Source organism: Zymoseptoria tritici, chromosome 11, assembly GCF_000219625.1.
Source record: "Zymoseptoria tritici IPO323 chromosome 11, whole genome shotgun sequence".
Classification (NCBI taxonomy): domain Eukaryota; kingdom Fungi; phylum Ascomycota; class Dothideomycetes; order Mycosphaerellales; family Mycosphaerellaceae; genus Zymoseptoria; species Zymoseptoria tritici.
This window is the reverse complement of record NC_018208.1, coordinates 1-21540: the sequence shown is the minus strand read 5'-3', so window position 1 is coordinate 21540 and position 21540 is coordinate 1. Positions and strand designations below refer to the sequence as shown.

Below are 21540 nucleotides of genomic sequence, written 5' to 3'. Positions count from 1 at the left end.
TTCTTAACCTTTTGACCCGTCGTGTCCTACTCGCGGGTACCCTAGTACAAAGTAAGACCCTCCGGGCCGCGAACGCTGTTTCTAAGCTCCCTAAGGCGCTAACTGTTAGCATACTAGTCTAGAATAAGCTAGAACGGCATATACAACTTAATCGAACTAGTAAACAGGAGCACCTTGCTCCTTAACTTCTTCCTGTTGTCCGCGTTCGCTACCGGATTAGCGTACTCTGCTTAAATCTGGGCATTAATAGTGTCCTACTCGTCCTTACAGGCCGGAGGGAGCTATTTAGGGTTAGCCTAGATCCAAAAGACTCTAGAACAGTCTAGAAATATCCTACCTAGAAGCAATCGGCGTTTCTGTCGTCTAGACAGCCGGCGCATTTAGTAGTAATGCCCTTAATAGGCTTCTCTAACGCTAACTAGCACAGTTTAGTTAAGTCTTTGTTCTGCTTAATGTCTTTAATGCAATTAAAGCACGGATTGTAGTTAAAAGTCCCGTTGCGGACCTTTCTAGCGTAATCGTTACGTATAAGGGCCGCGGCGGCGGAAGATATAGTATGTCTGCGCTAATGTTAGCCTTGCTAGACCTAAACTAGACTATACTAGCACCACCCTAGATTACTTACTTTTAGTAGTTAGTAAAGAAAAGAGAAAGTTTAGAAGAAGAATTAAATTAATATAGCGACGCTATAGACCCGCAAATCCTTCCAGATTAGGACATCTAGCAGCTAACAGCTTATGAATTTTCCACCGTAACTAAGGTTAGTTGCAGAGAGGGGAGGGGGGCAATGTAAGGACACCCTTACGATAACGCCTCCTACCTGTCCTAACCTAGACCATCCTAGTACGACAGATTACCGGTGCTATCTTATCTGGCCTAGACTAGGACATCCTGTCGAGGAACGAACCTTACGGGCGTACGACGGCCCCCGAGCGGACGTTAGACTGCGACCGGTGCCTAGTCTAGGCGGAGGGACGCATTTGGCAATACGAAGGACGGGTACATAGCCTCGGGGGACGCTCTCGTCTATTCCCTTCCTTATCGAATCGACTCGTTACATTCTACAACTATTTGTTTTCGGTGCAAGCCTACATTCCCTCTTAAGGTGTTCCTTAACAGGAAGACTACTACGAATATCCGGTAGTTAATATAATACTAAAGAAACGCTATGTTTACGTAAGAGCTATAGCTATTAATAACTAGCAATCTATAGCCTTTACCGGCCTTCTACCTTATAAGAGGCTCGAATACCTTAGTAAGCTAGTAGAGTCTAAGGCTATTATTAGTCTAGCTATTTAGTAAGGATGCGAAGAAGGTAATATACTCGTCCGGATTCTAGTCTTAAAGCTACGAGGATTAAATGTTACTAGTCACTACCTTATATATTAATACCGGTAGTAGTATAGTACTATTAGTATAGATAGCCGTAATTAAGGTAATTTACTTACGACTACTATCTTATAGGTTGCCGAGAAGGGAGCCTAAGAGGTATTGCGACTTTATAAAGACTCGCTTTCTTTTCTAAAGTATACTAATAAGGAAGCCCTTCTTATCTATATTATACGTATTCTATATCTTAATGTTATACTACTATATCTTCTCTTTAAGGAGCCCGTAGTATGCCTTATATTAGTATACTAAGTCTACTATCTTACGGTTCTTATCGAGAGGGTTAAGATAACGTAATTAAATAGTAGTACTATATTAAGTTATAAACTCCCCTACCTACTACTATCTTAGGGATACCTTTACGATATCGTAAATAAAGGTAAGGACTATTACCGGTATCGGTAGTATGCCTCTACGTATTAGAGTATCGATATATCGTACGAGGGTACGCTCTTACTAGTATAAAAGAATTATATTGTTTTTATCGAATTTAGCTCGCGAATTAGTTACTCTACGAAACCGCTTAGATAAAGTTGTATAGTATACGCTATAATCTCGCGCTACTTTAGAAATATTCGTCTCGCTTCCCTCTCTTAGCACCTATAACGCCTTGTCTATTAGAGTTATAGTTGTTATTAATTAATTCGTTAAAAAGTATACTATATTATAGATTTTAACGTTCTTAAAATTCGAGCTGTGCACGTGACCGACCGTGCACACGAGCGACCCCACTTCTAGTGAGGTGCGTAAGTTTTGGTGATTTACGCATCTGACACATCAAGCTTAGCGTCCACGCATCGAGCTTAGCGTCCACGCGTATGGATCAGTTTTCCCGTCTCCGCTTGGAGTCAAGTTCTTCTTCGGCCTCCATCTCCTTCTTCTCCTTTTCCTTCTCCTCCGATGTGATCGATGCTTCTGCCGCCGGAACTCCCTCCACATACAGCAGCTCTTCTCGCTCGGTGTCGACGGGGAAAGGGCAGAGTTTCCAGCATAGCCAATATGTGAATCCGGCGACCAGAGTGCTGACCAGCCAGCTCAAGCTGTACAAGTACGGTAGACTGCTCCCTTGGGAATGCCCTTCGCTCCACAGGCAGCCACAAGACCAGACATGTTCGGTATGATGCCGACGAAGAAAGCCACCACGGCTCGAGGGTTGACGCCGAGAGTATAGAAATGGATGCCTCTTGGATCGTAGAGCGACCAAACCGCAATCTTGCGCCTTCGACAGATCCAAAAGTCGGTCATCACGATGCCCGCAATGGCTCCCAAGAACAAGGCATATCCACCGAGGAAGGATGAGAACGATTTCGCACTGGAGGTTCTGTCAGTTGGAACCTCAACTCCAATGACTCTTCGGAATCACCTGTACTGAATATACCACGGCATGGCCAACACTCCCAACATCGCACAAATGTAGGCACCGCGCCTATTGTTGATGTATCGAGGAAACCAGAGCGAGAGGTCATTGCTGAAAGAGACACTGTTCGCACTAATGTTCGTGCCGATAACCGCGAACGCCCAGCAGAGACCCGCGAAGAATTGGGCCGGCCGATTCTCCCACAACCTGGCGACCTCCAAGGGATTCCACGTCACCTTTCCATAGATGACCTCGAATGCACTGCTCACCGTCACTCCCAGTACTCCGCACATCGTCACCAGCACGCAGAGGCCGACCGTTTGTGTCCAGAAGACCTGCGTTGAATCCTTGGCGTATCGGGTGAAGTCTGGCATATTCAATGCGAGAGTAGCTTTGGGTCCAATAGCGCTCGTGACGCACTGGAAGAATGCCACGATGACAGGACTCCCGTCTTTGATCTTGGTAGGTTTGGAAAATGTTGGTCCGAAACCTTTCGCTGTGAGGAGTCAGCACGCTATTCCGCCTTCGAATCAATCCTCAGACCGGACGCTCACCTGCAACGATTGCCCAAATGAAAAGAGTCAAGCCAAAGATCGGCATGATGACCGTCTTCGCCATGAACATACACCTCAAACTGCTCACATGCAACCAAAGCAGCGGCAACTGAACAATAACGAACAGGAAGAAGCACAGGAGCTCCGACCTTGTAACGTGGGCAGATGCCGCCGAATGATTGGGAAAGTCATCAAACGACGGCCAGATAGCGGAGATCATAACTTGCAGATATTGATCGCCTTGGAACGACTGTGTGCCAAACCAGATGCAAGCAACGACACCACGAACGAACACAGCGGCATACGATCCTCGCATACCGAACGACGGCCGCGTGAAAACGGGGAAGTTGATCCCCAGAACGCAGCCAACGTATCCGTCCAGGATTGCTGGGATGCAGACCAGAACATGGCCAATAAAGACCGCGAGGATGGCAACACCTGGGTTGAGACCTTTCGTTACGGATGTTGACGAGACTGCACATGGCGCAGAGAGTCAGCTTGTGCTTCATCTTCTCTCCATCTTTCGCGACCACACACCTTGATACATGGATATTGAGAACGCCTCGGCAATCCAGAAGCCCAGTAGACTCGGCCATCCCCAACGATCGGGCGAGCCCATCGGGATGGGATCCATGTCTTTGTTGGACAAGCGACCACCCTCCGTTCCGAGCTCGGCACATCCGGACCGAAGCTCTAGGCGTCTTCGGAGGCCCAATGGTGCAGTTGTGTGCAGTTGGCAATGGCTTGAATCTTTGCGAAGGCCTGACAAGAACAGACCGAACGTCGAAAAGCGTTTCAAGACGGAGTGGAAACTTGCAAAGTCACTCTTCCACTATCAAAAGCGTCATCTTCATCCTTTCGGCTGCCGCACGGGCTTATCGCCATCGCAAAGCTCCAAGAAACCGTTGCCCTGTCGTCTATCGCTTAATCATCGAGGGAACAGACTCGACTCGGCTATGCAAAGAAACATTCGCATACGAACATTCGTCAGGCGGTGTGATAACAGTACCGAGCAGATTCGTGGCGTTGCAAGTCCCGCATGTCGATAGTCTCGAAGCGAACAAGATCGCCCGTGCAGTATCCGAGAGCGGAGGCATTCTGGAAAAAGGTGCTAACACTGTGGAGGTCGACGCCATAGCCTCGATCGGCGCACAAGATGCATAGTGAGGTGGATCACAACCTATGTCGACGGTCCCGCCGGTCCTGGGACCCTGCCGCCAAGCTCGCCAGGCGCAATCACAGTATGATTGTCATCAATGAGTGTTCCTGGAGCATGCCCTTTGGCTTGTACGACAACTCGAGCGGCCTGCAAGATCGAGAGTCTTCAGGTATTGCGAGCGTGGCATCGATCTCGATCGAGCTCCCACATCCCGCGTGTATCACGACGCACCATTACCGATGAATCCGTCTTTCCTGCGAAGGACGCTGATAAGGAGTTGTTGCGACTCTGGAATGTGCACGGCGAACCTCACAGCTCGACGTTGGTCTTTTCATTTCCAATAAGGCTCACGAGCTCAATGTCTGAAGATTGCCATCTAGCTTCCCCGATCCCAACCTGACGAGCATTGCTGCTTTGGTGAAGCATAATGCTGCAACCCAGCCATCCCGCCCAGCGTTCTTCGCTCCCGTCGGCGATTCGTTCGATGTCATATCCTGGGCTACGTTTTACGCTATGTTGCAAAGCATCAGCGTACTATGCCTTCAAGTTCCGGGATGAAATCGAGCATGCCAACAAGACCGGCCAGCAGCCCGCAGTCGCACTGCTGGGTACGGGAACATCGATTGAGTACCTCGTTACTCAGATCGCATTGAACAGCTTGCATATCAGAATCCTTCTTTTGAGCAATAAGAATTCGCCAGCAACGAGAGATCATCTTCTTCAAGCGTGCAACGCTGTCGCGATTGTCGTGGACAAGGCGAACGAGTTGTCTTTGGCCGAAGGGGACGGCTGCCAGTTACCGGTCGTGGCCCTGATCGAGCTTGACAAATTGCAAGAGAGCTGCGACGCGGTGCGCGAGCATCATGCAGTATTCGAGTCGAACGACGAATGGAATCTACAATCGATGATCATCCACTCCTCAGGCTCCACGGGCATGCCAAAGCCCATCATTCACACCAACAGGAGTCTGTGTCGAATCGCAAGAATGTACAGGCTGCTACCAGAGTACTACATAGGAAATTGGTATCTCTGCTTTCCGCTGTAAGGCTTCTTGGGTACCAATAAGTTGTGCGGACGCTGATAATGCAACACTCCTGGATTTCACGTTGCTGGACTGTCAACCGCCCTCTCGGGCATTCCTACCGGACTTCCGACCACTCTTCCTCCAACAAATTGGCCACCAGCCCCAAGCCTCATCTTTACAGCATGGAAAGCACTGGACAAACTTGGCTCCCCAGTCGACTGCCTCCACTGCGCTCCCTCGGTGATAGAAGATTTGTACTCGTACATCTCCCTCACGACCAAAGACTTCAGCCCTCTCACCCGCTTGAAAGTGCTGCAACCCGGCGGCGCAGCTCTCTCTCCAGCTATGGTCGAGAAACTCCAGTCGGTTGGAGTGAACGTGAAAACCACCTACGGGACGACCGAGATTGGACCGCCGTTCCGCACGATTCCGCATACGAGGGACAACCCCGATGTCTATTGATTTCGGAATCTCTACCCAGAATCACCGCTCGTGCGAATGGAGCCTTTGGGCGAAGGCTTGTTCGAGTGTGTCTTCGATGAAGGATTTCCTCTGGCGGCTGAGCTCTGGCTTGACGAGTCGGCGCCGAAACCGTACCGTACCGGAGATTTGTTCATCGAGGACCCACCTGAGAGTGGGTATTTTGTTCTTCAAGGCAGGCGTGACGATATTCCGATACACAACAATGGGGAGAAGATGCACGCAAGGGCGCTTGCGATGTCTCTTGGAGAAGACAGACAGTGTCATTGCGGAGAGGCAGTCTTTGGCACCGGGAAACCCTGTCCTTCTGTTGTCATCGTGACACGCTGGGAGAACGTGCTCGAGGATAGAGACGTAGATCTCGAGGAAGCCGTGTGTGAAGTGGTAAAGGAGTGCAACAAGATAACGCTGGCGCACTCTAGGATCCCTCGCGAAATGATCCTCATCCTTGGGCGAGGTGAGACTCTGCCAGTCACTCCAAAGGGAAACGTGCGACGCAACATTGCATGGGAATCCTACGGCGACAGAGTCGAAGAGCTGTACACTCGCTTACTCGGTGATGACTCCACATCCGGCAATCTCGAGGACTGCTCGCCTGTCCGGACAGATCTATCACAGGCGGACGTGATTCGCCACGCCATTGCTGATGTTCTGGGCGAGTTGCCGGAGGACGTGACTGATGATCAGGACTGGTATCACCTCGGACTCGACTCGCTTCGTGCGGTTGACTTGCGGTCAAAGCTCGCCAGAGTCTTCGGAAGTTTCCCTATGATGTCCACGGTCACAGGATTATTGAGCTTCCTCGAGAGCCGCAAGAAAGATTCTTCGCTTTCTCAGACATCAATCAACAGCCGGCACCACGAATGGGTGAGATCGACCATCCAGCGCACGAACCGAGAACTTGACGAATGGGTGGAGTCGCCGCATCAAGGGCCCATTTCTGAGCGAAACAACCAGCAGATCGTGTACTTGACAGGTGCAAGCGGAGCGTTGGGTAACGCCTTGCTGGAAGCTCTTGCTGACTTGCCATCGATCAAGAACTCCCGTTGGCTATGCCGGCGTCCAAGAAGACCTCAATCTCTCCGACCTCCACTTCACCAACAACCGACCCTTTTTCGGCGACTGGGCTCACCAAGAGAGATCCCACGCGGGTTGAGTTCGAAGCGCGATCGCGTACAGCTTCGTCACGGAACTGGGCTTCTCCTTCGCCGACGACATCAATCCCCATTCAATCTGGGACCTGCGCGATCGTATCGACTGGCTTTTGAAGAAAGGTGAGATGAACAAGATGTTCTGGGCGATGGCTACGCCGGGGTGGACGATAGGTACGTTGCAAGTGGCAGCTTTGTTAAGGGGCGCGGGTAAGAAGGACGAGGAGCTCAGGAGATTAGCGGAAAAGACAGCGGAGAAGACCGTGGAGGAGATGACGGAGGCGTTGACAGTCGGTGTCGGGTGTGTCGACCTAGATTCGGGTAATTGAACATCGGAAGTGATCTGGGCGAGTATGAATAGTGGCTTTGAGTGACCGTCCTGTCTGCTGAATGAATGAAAGAGTCAGAGCAGAGGAAGGACGACAAGCAGACTTTATGTAATGACGCCGATCGCGGTTGATATAAAAGGACTCAGGATGTGAACCAATAGTAAAAACCTGAACATGCTTCTCCCATGCTACTACCCTGCAAGGAGAGACCGGTGCTCCGGTGCGGAAAGTGAGGTTTGCACCGATGCCGTCCTTGTCACGTCCGTCTTGGAAGTCTCAACTTCTCATTGACACATAACGCTCGCGGCCTGCCATTTGCCGACCTTGCCGTAGGGCAGCCTGATTGACAGATTAGACACACCGCGAACCGTGAAGGACTGTTTGTACTTACTCAACACACCCAACCCCCGGCGGATCAACGACCGCAACATGTGTCATTGTCGTGGCGCTGGCATCGCACTGCTGATTGTTGTTGGTGAAGAAAGTAACGCCACACGTCTGCAGCAGCTTGACTTGAGCGCTTTTGGCGTCAAAAGAATTTGGCGTGCCTGCTGGCTTTCCGCAAGTAAGGTCTCCGTTTCCGGTCATCCTGTGTGATACCAATCCGCCGCAGTTCTTGTCAGACCAGAAGATAATCTCGAAGGTTGTAAAGGCCTGAACCATGGCAAGGCTGGAGAGGATTGCTCCTGCAATCGGGATCTGCATCGTAATGGTGATAAGTGTCGGTTGTGTCTGAAGCTCGATAGATGTTGAGTGTTGCGGACCAGATGGTAGAGGGTCGAGGACGGAGAGTTGGTCTCGATCGTCCTGTTTGATGATTGATGGAAAGTTGGGATCCGAGAAGAAGAAGAAGAAGGACGATCAGCAACTCTTATATGTTGACACTGATCGCGATGACAGGCGTGCTTAATCGTGGCAGTGAAGTGTCATGGCAGTGTCATGAATCTCTTGAGTCAACTGATAATATGAGCCATGACATGCTACCGCCCTACAAAATGGGAGCGGAGGACCGCGGTACGGGAAGTGAGGCGTGCACCTCGTACAGACCGTGGACTGCATACGGGAAGCAGTGCTGACGCCAAAAACTTAATCGGTGCCCATTTTGCGCAGGTATCGACACATTCTCGACACCTTCTCGACTCTGCATTGGACTGGAGATGTCGGTATCGTCTCTAGGGTACAGACATTACTTTATGCTTCTGATCCAGAGTCTGTATCCTAAAAATAGGGGGGAATGCCTGCTACGGAAATTCACTCGACGGGCAGTGCTTACCTTTGGAAACTGAATCGACGCTCGTTCGCTCGTTCCGTCGTCCCGACCAGGGAATAGCATCTTCTCGGTCCTGTTGGCTCGAGAAGCTGGCTTGGATAAGTAGACAAGCAATGTAGGATGAGTATAAAGAAATAATGTGCAGCCTGAAGTAGGGTTCCTACGTTCGTTACAGCTGCGTCCTGGATGCCTGTTCCTGTCCTGTAAGAGCGTGAAGAAACTCAATTCTACGTGCTCCTATTGGGAGCAGAGTAGCTCCTCGTCGGCGATGGTATGTGTCTGACTTCAACATGGTCGTATCCTTGTCGTTCCGCTGTGCGGGGAAGCCGTGACTTGGTAGCAACGACATCGCCCTTCAAGCAAAGCCCTAAACGGCTAACTTTCAACAAGGCGCCTCGCCCTAGGATTCCGGAGGTCTTCGGGAAGAGCTACCTTGTCTAACACACCGAAGCTCGCAGTCGAGTATAGATCCCATTCGCCGACTTGGCCTTAATGCACTTTCTGCTAGGAAAGGACACCGGTAGAAATCTACTGCCAATACTCTGTCGAGGTCGTGTATACTACTATAGTTCTCGTTGCTATAGTTCTCGTTCTTATAAGCGACGACAAAGACGATACTTTGCATGCAAAAATCAGCGGAGACACCGGAGCATGTCTCGGAGATTTCGGATCTGCCCCAGGTACGTGCTCTTACTGATGCTGCCTTCAGAACCCGGCGATATGCTTTGCGAGAGTCAATGCTCCTCCTGCACAGCTAATTCATAATTGGGAACTCAGGAATCGAACGGATAGCATGACGGGGTTCCGGAGTAGACGTTCCGGTGCTGCCGCTACCCCGGGAATGTACACATGCATACAGGGTTCAAGTCCAAAACTCGGTCGATCGATGCTCTGTTCCAGCCGTGGTCAGTCAGGGAATGCATGCCCGAGGCAAATGTGGTACAGAGGACTTGCTGCGAACATCGCGTCTCGACGGATGGGCGGTACCTGAAGAATGACGGTGTGCATCGGGCTGCAGGCTGCAGCATAGTGCGACATCCCAAAGTCCGCTCTGTCGCAGTTCCACATTAGCAAGACCGGCTTATGACCAGCTGAGCTTGAATAGCTATTCTTGATGCTCTTCCTAATGGCCAGCCTGATTCTGAAGAGCCGGAACGAGGACGAAGGATGAGGGGCTTCTCACGGTCGCTCCAAACTGTATTATTACCCTCGCCAGTCTTTCCGCGTGTCGAGTTCGCCGTTTCATGCGCTGGAAGAATATCCTGGAGGCGCTGGAAATATTGCGGCATGGTTGCGGCTTCGTGTAAGCACAGCAGGCAGTATGTACGAATGTGTGAACACGCTCTCACACAACACCTTGCAGGCCTGCATGGGCATAGCGATCAAGAAGCTGCTGAAATCGAGGATCTTGCAGCAACGTGAGGTGTGAGATCGAGCCGATCACGAGACCCCTGGTAGCGCCCCCTCAGGCACACCATGCTGTCAATTTTGATGTACCGGGACCCCCTGAATAGCAATCACAACGCTCTCGCCGATCATTAATGCGATTCACACCAAGAAGAAGAGACGCCCCCTCAAGCACACCATGCTGTCAATTTTGATGTACCGGGACCCCCTGAATAGCAATCACAAGGCTCTCTCCGATCATTAGTACGATTCCCACCAAGAAGAAGAAGATACGGCCAGTGCGAGCCCACGGACGGTGCATACTTATCACTCCGATGCGTTCACCTGCTGTGATTCCGAAATTGAAAAATCGCGTATGAAGCTAGGTTCATCCTACAAACCCCGCGCGTTGGCTCATGACTACAGACCCTGGAGGGATTGGGAAGCAGTGCTCACGCTGAAACGGAAAACTCAATCGGTGCCCGAATCGGGCAGGTATCGATAAATGAAAGAACTCTGCATTGGACCGGAGATGCTGGGGTCGTCTGCAGGGTACAGGCACTGCTTCAAGCTTTTGGTCCAGAGTCTGTGCATTCATTTCCAGTGCTCCATGATTAGTAATTTCCATGTCGATGGCCCATGCGGCGTGTCTCCAGCCTTCTGGATGTGACGGAGCTATATAAAGGCTGTCGTTCGTGTCAGCCGTCGAGGAATCTGTTGTCTGCTGCCTTTGATACGGGTCTCCCACATCTCCCAAATCTCTCTCCTATCTGGACCATTCACCAGTCGCTCAACATCTGCCTCATCTCCCTCTTTGGACCAACTTCCAGTCGCTCAAACACCATGAAGGGAACTCTTCTTCTCCTCGCATCGGCGCCTCTCCTCGTCCTCGGGAGTTGGATCAACCCTCAGTATCGAGTCTACTGCACTGCGGTTTCGTGGGATGACAAGGCCTGTCCAGGTTGGAAAGCCAAAGGCTGCGTAAGTGATTCTGCAATAATCTTTCGCGCGCGCGAAAAGTCCAGAGATCCATTTTGTCGCTAACTTGGTGCTCCTTCCGATTAGTGCAGGAACGACTACGACGGCGTGTTCAACGACAAATTCAAGAATGGGCATTACTTCGGCGGCACCTGCCACATTGGACCTAAGGCTCCGGGTGGTGAGGATGGGACGATTGCTTGTATCGACTAGTGTCATCGGGGTTCTCGTCGTTGGATCCGGTGCCTTTTGGGAGCAAGAGCATGCTGCATTGAAACAACGCGCTGGGACAATGCGACGCCGCAAACACGTGGGTTGGGTGGATGAAGTGGCGAGTACTGATGCAGAGAGGGAGATGTACTGGTCTGCTTCCGTGGATACAGTCAATGGGCGATGGCATTTGCGGAGGAAAGGGAAGCCGGGGGTGCGTAGAGGCCGAGGACAATAATTTGGTACAAGGAAGTAATATATGTTATGGTATTCTGGATGTCTGTTAATTGTCGTTGTCGGTGCGGCGTTCAGGTATGAGCTCTGGTGCCCTGTGAAGTGAGTAAGAGTCGCTGAATGAAGGGGAGTCGTGTCACGATGTGATGTGGTTTCACTGGTGGCCTCAGGCTAATGCTGAGTCACCTGTGATGCTGGTGGTGTCCATTTCTCGAACCGTTTCCCGGCCATCCCATTTTTTCAAGTCATTAAATATTAATGTGAAATTGATTAATAGAAGTCGTCTGCTCTTGTCATTCGGCGCCGGCGCGGATCCGGTACGTCTGTGACGGGCGCGGCGCGGGAGCTGGTCGGCGGAGTGGGCTAGGCGGTGAGGTCGGCGGGTGCGGCGGTTGTATTCGCTGTCGTCGCTTTCGTGGCTGTAGTATGAGGACGGCGCCATGGTGGTGTCGATGTCAATGTGGATGTGAGGTCGAGGGCGGGTGTGAGGTTAGGAATGATAGTGGATGTGGTGGTCGCGGCGGTCGCATGATGTTGATTGTGGGTTGGCAAGAGAGAGTCAAAGGTCGCTGCCTCTTGTGACAAGGATGGTGATTCTTGGAGTGTGGTTGGCGAGTCAGATGTTGACATGTTATCGCGTGCATGCAGGAAGCGTCATGATCGACGCCGAGATGGTTTGGGGCATGTTGTCTTCCACTTTCGTTCTCACTTTTCCAACAATGCAACCATTATCGACTTGATCTGATATTGCCTGCTCGTCTCACGTCGATGGATACACGTTCAAGAAACAGCGGTCTAGTCGATACTCGGGAAATAACACGATCGCCTCGAGGCGATTCTGAAGATGCGACTGAGAGAGGATGTAGCACTTCAGGAGCGTTGCTATACTTCGGACTCGATACACGGGACCAACGAATACACTCGGATTGTTGCGGAAGACCTCCATGGCGAGCAATGACTTGGAGGGGCGTCCGACGGACATGCGAGATCTCCTATCAAGTGCTGAAAATCATCTTTCAACGAGCCTTGTTAAGACGCCAGCGGAGACATGCTTGACCAGACCCGGAGCACTTGTTACTGCGAAACCACTGCGTTGACGCAGGCCTGCCTTGCCTGGCCATTTCCTCTTCCCAGCACAGTCGATCTCTGATCAACACATTCGCCGCTCGGCATCTCCTGGCTCGCTAGGGATTACATCGAACTGACCGCGCAGGTAATGTCGTGGATTTTGCTCACGTCGCAAGCGTGCGAGCTTGAAGCAGGAATCGACGAGAAAGCCTCACCTGCTCGTGAGGGCACGTCTGCTCTCGTAATTTGGTGGATGGTCAAGCCATTCGGGACGGCCAGACGCACGTTGCACGGTTTAAATATGTTAAGACCTGTCCATTTTAGTCCGTATCTAGACCCTATCTTATGTAGATTAGAACCGCTATATAGAGTGTTTTTCTCTCGTCGTCGTTACGTACAATAGTAGTACGTAAGTAGGAAGGTTTTAAGTTATAGCTAGCCCTAATAGACTCTAACCTAACTCCGAAAGTAGTATAGATAGAATATACGGACTAACGAGAGAATACCCTATATAGGGTCTAAGCTAGTTTTATATACTTTAACTATCTAAGCGCCCTAAATATATATAAAATCGATACTATATATATAATATCCTATTATAACAACTAGATAATATTTATAGTACTAGGCCCTAAGTCTAGGCCTTAGCGCGCCCTTCTCGTAAACCGCGTTTTTATATACCTTCTTCTATACGCTCTTAATAGCTATACTACGTACCCCGTTGTTATAGATTTTATATAATCGTAGACGTAATACTAAACTATCGCTTAGCGAAAAAAGCTACCATAAGGTAGTTTGGGGTTAGGGTTGGGCGGTCTCCGCAAGCTGAAGCCGGCTTTCGGCACCGCTAATTGGTCCAGCGATCTAAAGCCGCCTTTCGCGACCGCTGATTCGTCTACCGGTCGCGGGGTCCACACCCTCACTTTTTCTAATACACCGAGACGACGAGGACGCACCTACATACCGCCCTACTCCCGGTGCAGCTTTGGTTCTTACTTAATTCCCTCCTACGAGAGGTCGCTCGGAGCGATGCCTAGGCGAGCAGTTCACTAGTCTCCGCGGTCGCAAGCCGCCTTTAATGCTACTACCCGCGAACGTCGGTCGTAGACTCAGCGAGAGCTTCGCGCACGGCGACGACAGGATGCTCTTGTAGACACCCTACAACCGTAGGCACCGGTCGTAGCCGGACTATCTGTCGTCGTAGGACCATCCGTCGTAGCGAGCGCGGCGCAGCAGCAGCAGCACCGTCCGACCGAGCTCGTAGAAGACGCCCCGGAGACAGCTATCCTTAGGAGGAGCCCTCGGAAAATCGCTCCTAAACCTCCTTCGCACGCAGCGCTACTACATAGACCGGTCGACGAGTCCGACTAGAACACCCTCGTTAGAGGCATCGTAGCAACAGGTATCCGCGCTAACCAGCAGGCCGTACCCCTACCACCAGTTATCGACGAATCCAAAACAGCCTAGGAGCCCGACCCTCTACTACCGGTTATCAACGAATTCGAGTTACCAGTTATCGACGAGTTCGAGTCGGACCAGGAGCTTGGCCCTCTATTACCAGTTATCGACGAATTCGAGACAAATCAGGACCTTAATCCTTCCGACCTCGACGACCGGTCGCTTACTGCTTGCGTAGAAGAAGACGAGGAAGAAGAGGAGCAAGAAGAGGATTACGTCGAGGACGACTTTTCGGATATATATAGCGACCAGTTAGTCACTTTAGGTAGTGGCGCTACCGACGAGGACGAGAGGGTAGGGACAAGGCACACTACAACACCGGTTATCGACGAGCCCGAGACACAGGAGCCTGTTCCTCGGGATCCTGACGACTGGTCGCTTACCGATAGCGACGTAGGAGAAGAAGAAGAAGGAGACGTCGAGGACGATTCGTCGTCGTATGCTAGCAGCGACCGGTCGAGCGCACGAGGTAGCAGAGGGACAGATCAGGATAAGAGCGAAGAGGTGAGGAACACTGCAACTCCCTATACTATTCGGACACTCCAAAGAGCCTTTCGCTATAGCGGCTGCAAGTGTTCCCAGGCAATAGGAGATAGCGCCAGTCTAGAGAGGCAGGGGACCGGTCAAACGCTCCGCCAGTTCTGCCGTAACTGGAGCCTTGAGGTTACTAGAGAAAGCGATAAGGAGAGTCAAGACCGGTCCCCGGACAGAGACACAAACATAGAGGAACGATATACGATTCCCGATATAATGCGACATATTGCAGAGCATGGAGTTCTCCCGGTCTATAGTTAAGACCAGATCCGCTACATCGCATAGGAAAGACTCCTCGCTGGCAGCACTGGTGCACCGGACGATAACCGACCGGTCCTATCGCTCGAGCGGTCCTGTCTAATACACCAGCAGCGGCCCTTTACGATAACGCGCCAGTGGGACATTAATGCCCTATTCCTACCACTGACCTTACTTGCAGCCCATCGGCATGGCATCCAGTTCTGTTACCAGCCACGGTTTATAAAGACTCTTTCTAGCAACTGGCATACACCTATCGGCCGGTTAGGCATCCGCCTAACGACATATAAGCACTTCCGGCTCGCCCGTGGCTTTGGTGCTACTAGCTTCGATACCTACATCTTCTTCCCAAACCTACCTTTGCTATCTACAAAGCGGCAACGAGCGGTCGACAAATAGCGCCGCTGCTACCTTAACCGGATCCAGCAAGCGCATTTTATTAACGAAATCTTTATACCTGCCCTCGAAGACACCTACCTAGACGACATTCTCTAGCACTATCCTCGCACTTTCGAACAGGCGTATAACCGGTCCTACGCTCGCCAGCGGCAGTCGATTCGGTCGACCAACCGGTCGTTTAGCGAGCTATTCTACGACCTTCCAAATACATGGCCGAGCGATCAGGCCCGGCGTCCTAGGGCACTACCGCTCGCGCGTCTCTGGACCCGTATTTGTAAACGCCTAGCAGACGACGAAGAGGACTGGCAGGAAGCAGAACTGATTACAGTGCGCTACGGCTGTAAGCTCGAGCTCCGTGAGACGTCTGTCGCCAGCCTTCGGCAAGTGGTCAACCGGTCCCTTGAACGACAATTCGACAAGGAGTACATCGACTTCGACACTGCCTTCGTAGATCTTGCGTTTGAGGACCTAGCCTACTAACCTACAAACCGGTCGAGGGTTCATCGAGAACCCCTCGTTCTACTCCGCCGTACGAACTACAACGAATACCAAGCTAGCTAGCTTAATATAAAGCCAGAGCTCTACCAGTGGAGTGGGACCTTTGACAGTACTACGGTTCGCGGCGAATCAAAGCGCGAATCACCTGAGCGTTTAGGCGGTGTCGCCTTTATGCAAGGGTACAACAACATTAAGGATCTCTTTGCACCAGTCGACCGGTCGACCGAACCTCTGTTCTCCTAGCCGGTGTATAGCAGCCTCGCCTTCTTACAGAGTGCAGCTAATAAAGCCCAGGCGGTCTCCCGGCGAGGGCAGGCTGCTAAGGCTCCATAGCGCCGTCGCATCTTTGCAGCGTTCAAGCATGAAGTCCGGTCAGTCCACCGCTCGCTCCGGTCGTGCGAGGACAGTCTATACGGCTTCGGGGTCCGAGAGGAATATCGGATATCCTGGGACTTATTTTAGAAAGCACAAGTCCCTGCCGGTCTCGATCAACCGGCTCTTGTACAGCATACGAATAGACAGACACACTAGCCCTTCTTTGTGCTCGAGAGGCGCGATGTGCTCTGCTATATCCGGACCTAGATTAACCGCTGGCTGTATGCAATCTGTACAGTCCTATCTACACTCCCGCGGACCGGTTACTCTACCAGTAGCGACACTATCGATGTTTAACAGAGCCTAGCCTCGGCTTTCTTAACCGCCCTTCTCGACATCCTTACGTTTACTACGAACAGCCGCAACATACGGCGTCACTATCGGCTAGAGAAAGACCGGTATAAGCGGTCTCGTGGAGTGCGTACGCCCTAAGATCGCCGTAGGCTAGCTCTCCTACAGACCCTTCGTCGCACGAACCTCTACTAGCTCCTAAACGATATGTTCGACTAGATTCAGCTACGGTTCTAATCAGGCGTTCTGTTACAGACGGCATATGCAAACGACTTCCTCCAGCAGAAACTCCGGTCGACCGGTCAGGGCCGTCTCTATATAGCCTTTAAGACCTAGGTACAGACGCTAATGAGTCAGTTGGCCGGACATGTATAGGCCGGCGACGCCGAACTCTACCGCGCTACGTTAAACAGAACCCTAAGGGAACTCGCACGGCTATGTGTATTCCGCTACTGCAACTGTCTTCTCTCGACGCTATCTACACCGGTTAAACGGTTAGGGAACATGCCCCGTTTGCCGTATATTAACGACCCCGACGAAGTATCTCTACAGGAACGTATAGGACTCGAAGGCCTTTCCTACGACCTCATCGATCGGGCGACCGGTCGAGATCCCTGGGTCTCCCCGATTAGAGACGGTGGTAGGTAGGCGACCGGTACTGGCGGCTTCTCTGCCTAGCCAAACACCTAGGAAACACGCATTCAGCTCCTCTTTGACTAGGACGATAGATTCCCTCGTACGTGGGACAACCGCCCATGGCGGGTATAGACTCGCTACTACTACGATGCACTAAAGACTATCCCTGGCAATTCACCCTGCACAGGCAGACCGGTCAGTCCGAGGATAGCGGAAAAGTAGAGGACGAACTTTGCGTTATACGCTACTAGATACCTCCGGGTCCTGCCCTTATACGAGAGCAGCAAGCTCTACCAGACTTGCCAACTACCGGCGTTTACTCAACCCCCAGCCCCAGCCCGACCTCGCCCGAGTTCAGACAACGATTCACCGCCTCCAAGGACCCGTCAACCGGTCGTATACGAGACATCAATCAGGTGGATTGCAGCTTTTCCGTCCAACCTAGAACAAGCCCACGAAGAGGGGAAGACCCCGAAATGGGAAGCCCTCCGTACATGGCGAAAAGACCCAAATCGAGATAAGCCACGTTACGACGGCTGGCACATCGCACGTCAGTACAGGGCCCATCCAGAGTACTTCTCTAGGGCGAATCTAGACCTCGGTAGTCCGGTCAACGAAGCAGCACGTGCAATGGCACGGGGCACTAAGGGTAGCGAAGGAGGCAGTTCTGACGAGGCAGACGAGTGAAATTACCACCCCCAATCGCAAAACCGGTGTAACCATTAAATCCGCCTCAAAATTCCACCCTATTCCTGGAAATCCAGCTCCGTCACCTCCCAACCTGCTAATCTTATGCTCTACAGCTTATAAAAAGCCGGAGGTAAAGGGTCCATTCCACTCAGCTATTTGACCTCCGGGAAATTGTTGGGTATATATTTTTCAGGAATCTGCATGTGCTCAGATTTACACGTTCTTAAGACGCCTCATGCAACCCACTAGTCGACACGTCCAGGCCGATAACGAAGCGGCTGACAGACACAGTGGCCTAACGGCTGGCTATTCAGGGCGCGCACAGAAGCAGTTCGGCTGACCCTATATGCCAGCAGGGTTGTGCTCTATATGTCACTACATGCGCTATTGCGACATGTAGGTCCTCTATTCTGTAATGCTCCTCTTGAACTTGTAGGTTTCACCCGATCGGGAAGTCGCAGACTTCCAAGTGCAAAGGCACCGCGTCGATACGGTTTACCACAAGTTCAAGAGGGGGAAGAATTAAATCTTTTGCGAGATTCTTATCTTTTGTCGAAGGAAGAGGGTCGAGTCCAGCACACCGCGAGCGCGGTGTCGTAGTTTTATATCGTACGATAGATAAACAGGTATCCAGTAGTCGTATCTAGTATCTAGTAGTCGTATCCAGTATCCGGTAAAGGTAAGGGCCCGGGCAATGGCCGGATGGACAAACGGACGACGGCGTTGGAATCGCGCGGGTCGATTACCCCATCCTAGCCACCGGTTTTGCTCTACCTCGCCGTCTCAAATATCGTCCCCGGGGCGACCCTGACCAACGCCTCCGCGAAAACCAGGTAGGTGTTGGCCCGAGGGTGTTGGCGGCGATATCTCTACGGGCAATGGCCGGATCGACAAACGGACGACGGCGTTGGAATCGCGCGGGTCGATTACCCCATCCTAGCCACCGGTTTTGCTCTACCTCGCCGTCTCAAATATCGTCCCCGAGGCGACCCTAACCAACGCCTTCGAAAACCGGGTAGGTGTTGGCCCGAGGGTGTTGGCGGCGATATCTCTACGGGCAATGGCCGGATCGACAAACGGACGACGGCGTTGGAATCGCGCGGGTCGATTACCCCATCCTAGCCACCGGTTTTGCTCTACCTCGCCGTCTCAAATATCGTCCCCGGGGCGACCCTGACCAACGCCTTCGAAAACCGGGTAGGTGTTGGCCCGAGGGTGTTGGCGGCGATATCTCTACGGGCAATGGCCGGATCGACAAACGGACGACGGCGTTGGAATCGCGCGGGTCGATTACCCTATCCTAGCCACCGGTTTTGCTCTACCTCGCCGTCTCAAATATCGTCCCCGGGGCGACCCTGACCAACGCCTTCGAAAACCGGGTAGGTGTTGGCCTGAGGGTGTTGGCGGCGATATCTCTACGGGCAATGGCCGGATCGACAAACGGACGACGGCGTTGGAATCGCGCGGGTCGATTACCCCATCCTAGCCACCGGTTTTGCTCTACCTCGCTTAAAGTTGTATGTTTGATAGAGTGATTGATTGAAGAACTAACTAACTAAGGGAGTGAGAACCTATCTTATATGCTATTGCACCAGCCAGCCATTGCCAGCCACCGACATTCCTAACACTCCCCCTCGTTAGCTGTTCTATACTGGCCTCATTAAACCCTCTGTGAGGGAAGAGTGCCAACTCACTCACTTGGCGGTGTAATGTTCAGTAAGGTATTCCATCTCAACGAACGATTCCCACCGCGGATCTCTTAGGTTGCACTTCCTGTCTTCCGGATCGAAGTGGTTGTCTTTCATCCAGCTCATCTTATGCACCCAACGCATCGTGTGGCCGATATAGTGATTCTCGTCGATCTGAATGCTAGTATCGCTGTATTAGGCCCAGTCTATAGTGTCGGTGATGAAATTGTCATGGATGTTGCCTATAAACACTCGATTGATGCGCCAGGTGGACCTGATTTTGTTGTAGAACCGGACAATGCCTCCGTGAACTTCGCTTAGCTTGACTTCCTTGTGTCGGCGCATAAGGTCTCCGCCGTCGCAGTCGTAGATAAACAGATTCTTTCCATGCTTGGTAGGGCCACTAACGATCGCAAAGGCCCACACGTGCCACGGGCGTTGACTCTAGTTGGAGTCTTTTACCCAGTTAGCTTGTGGGCTTTTGACCAGGGCGATCCAGGTTTTCGCGGTGTATAGGTCAAGTTCCTTGCACCTCGTCTTGCAGGCGGTTTAAAAGGCGGTCCACAGATCAGAGTCTTTAGCGTCGTCGTATGTGGTAGACCAGTTCACCCGTTCTTAATCGGTCAAGAAGGCAAGAGGCTTAGGGTAAATGTATGGTCTCTTACGACCGTATTTCTCCGCAGATCCTTCGTTAAAGGCTTGCAGCATCCTGGCCATTTCACGGCAGTCTTTCAATTGTTCGGTAGACGTAAAGTGATCTCGGTAGATGCTTTCGAAGGTTTCGGGGGTAAGAACGCTAAAATCTACGCCAGAGAGGTTCTCAGGTAGCAGGGGACGTCTCTGTTCAAGCCTTTGTCGAAGGGTTCGACCGGTAGCGGTGCCCAGAAAGTTGGCTGTATCAGACAGCGGAAGGGACCAGTCTAAGTCGATTCTTGTCAAGGTAGGGCGGCCAGACTCGTTCTCCGCAAGCTCAAATCCAGATTCGGTTCCATAGTTGTGGTTTCGGTGGAAAGGAAAGTCTTCCATAGTTGCGTTGTTGGATGTTCGAGAAAGGAAGCAGGTTTGGTTCTGAAGTCTAAAAATCCTTATTCTTCAGCGCTAAGGTCAGCGCCGAGGATCACATAACTCGGATTCTTGTATGGGGATTTGGCGTCGGCGGCGACGAGACGATGAATAATCGGTGAAAGTGCCTTCAAACTTAGCATGCTGCTTCTCGATGTCGTTGTCTCGGACCTCGCTATCGCCGAAAATCAATAGCGACAATACCGACGTCGCTATCGCCGTCTTGGCGCAACTCCCCTAGGTTCGCTAACTCATTTTATGTCTTCCAGCCACTTTGGTGTCGTTGCTGTAGCAGGGAGTGACAGTCCAACCGCCTTTCGAAACGCGTAGAATGGTCGATTCGGGAGCGGTTTAGTAAGGCCGTCCGCTATCATCTTCTTAGTCTCGACCTACACTAGCTCGACATCTCCTTCTTGTACCCGTTCGCGGATGAAGTGAGTGTCTACGCTAAAGTGTTTTGATCGAGAGTGGAAGGCAGGATTCTTCGCGAGTGCTATCGCGCCTTAGTTGTCGCAGTGTATGATCGTCGCTTGCGGTCCTTGATTTCCTTCGGGAAGGAGTTGATCAAGCAGCGACTTTAGCCAGATAGCTTCCTTCGCAGCCTGTGTCTGTCCCATATATTCCGCTTCGACTGTCGATAGCGCTACCCTCGCCTATCGTTTAGACGACCAGCTGATAGCTCCGCTACCAAGGCTGAATATCTAGCCTAACGTAGAGCGGCGTGTCTCGATGTCTCCTGCCTAGTCGGCATCTGTGTACCCGCTTAGTGGTCGTAGGTCTCCCTAAAACACGAGTTCAAATTGAATAGTGTGACGAAGGTAGGCCATAATCCGCTCAACGAGTTTCTAGTGTGCTTCCGTAGGGTTGGCGCAGAACCGGCTGACAACAGATACTAAGTAGGCGATATCTAGGCTTAGGGTAGGGTTAGGGTTAGGGTTAGGGTTAGGGTTAGGGTTAGGGTTAGGGTTAGGGTTAGGGTTAGGGTTAGGGTTAGGGTTAGGGTTAGGGTTAGGGTTAGGGTTAGGGTTAGGGTTAGGGTTAGGGTTAGGGTTAGGGTTAGGG

General features: G+C 51.7%; 3 protein-coding genes across 3 annotated transcripts; 1 reads left to right on the top strand and 2 right to left on the bottom strand.

Moving 5' to 3' along the window:
* Positions 1 to 2748: 2748 nt before the first annotated feature.
* Positions 2749 to 3775, bottom strand: MYCGRDRAFT_49811 (uncharacterized protein; the record flags this gene model as incomplete). The annotated part of the gene is made up of 2 exons (XM_003848207.1): positions 2749 to 3242; positions 3301 to 3775. Coding segments are annotated over 2 exons (969 nt in total), but the record flags the coding sequence as incomplete, so codon positions are not given.
* Positions 3776 to 4886: 1111 nt separating this feature from the next.
* On the top strand, positions 4887 to 7119 carry MYCGRDRAFT_96439 (uncharacterized protein; the record flags this gene model as incomplete). The annotated part of the gene is made up of 3 exons (XM_003848693.1): positions 4887 to 5424; positions 5965 to 6928; positions 7002 to 7119. The coding sequence occupies 3 exons, from the start codon at positions 4887 to 4889 to the stop codon at positions 7117 to 7119; spliced, it is 1620 nt and encodes a 539-aa protein (XP_003848741.1).
* Positions 7120 to 7727: 608 nt separating this feature from the next.
* On the bottom strand, positions 7728 to 8776 carry MYCGRDRAFT_96438 (uncharacterized protein; the record flags this gene model as incomplete). Its single annotated transcript, XM_003848206.1, has 3 exons — positions 7728 to 7782; positions 7835 to 8250; positions 8717 to 8776. 3 exons carry the CDS (start codon positions 8774 to 8776, stop codon positions 7728 to 7730), a joined length of 531 nt encoding a protein of 176 aa, XP_003848254.1.
* Positions 8777 to 21540: the final 12764 nt, after the last annotated feature.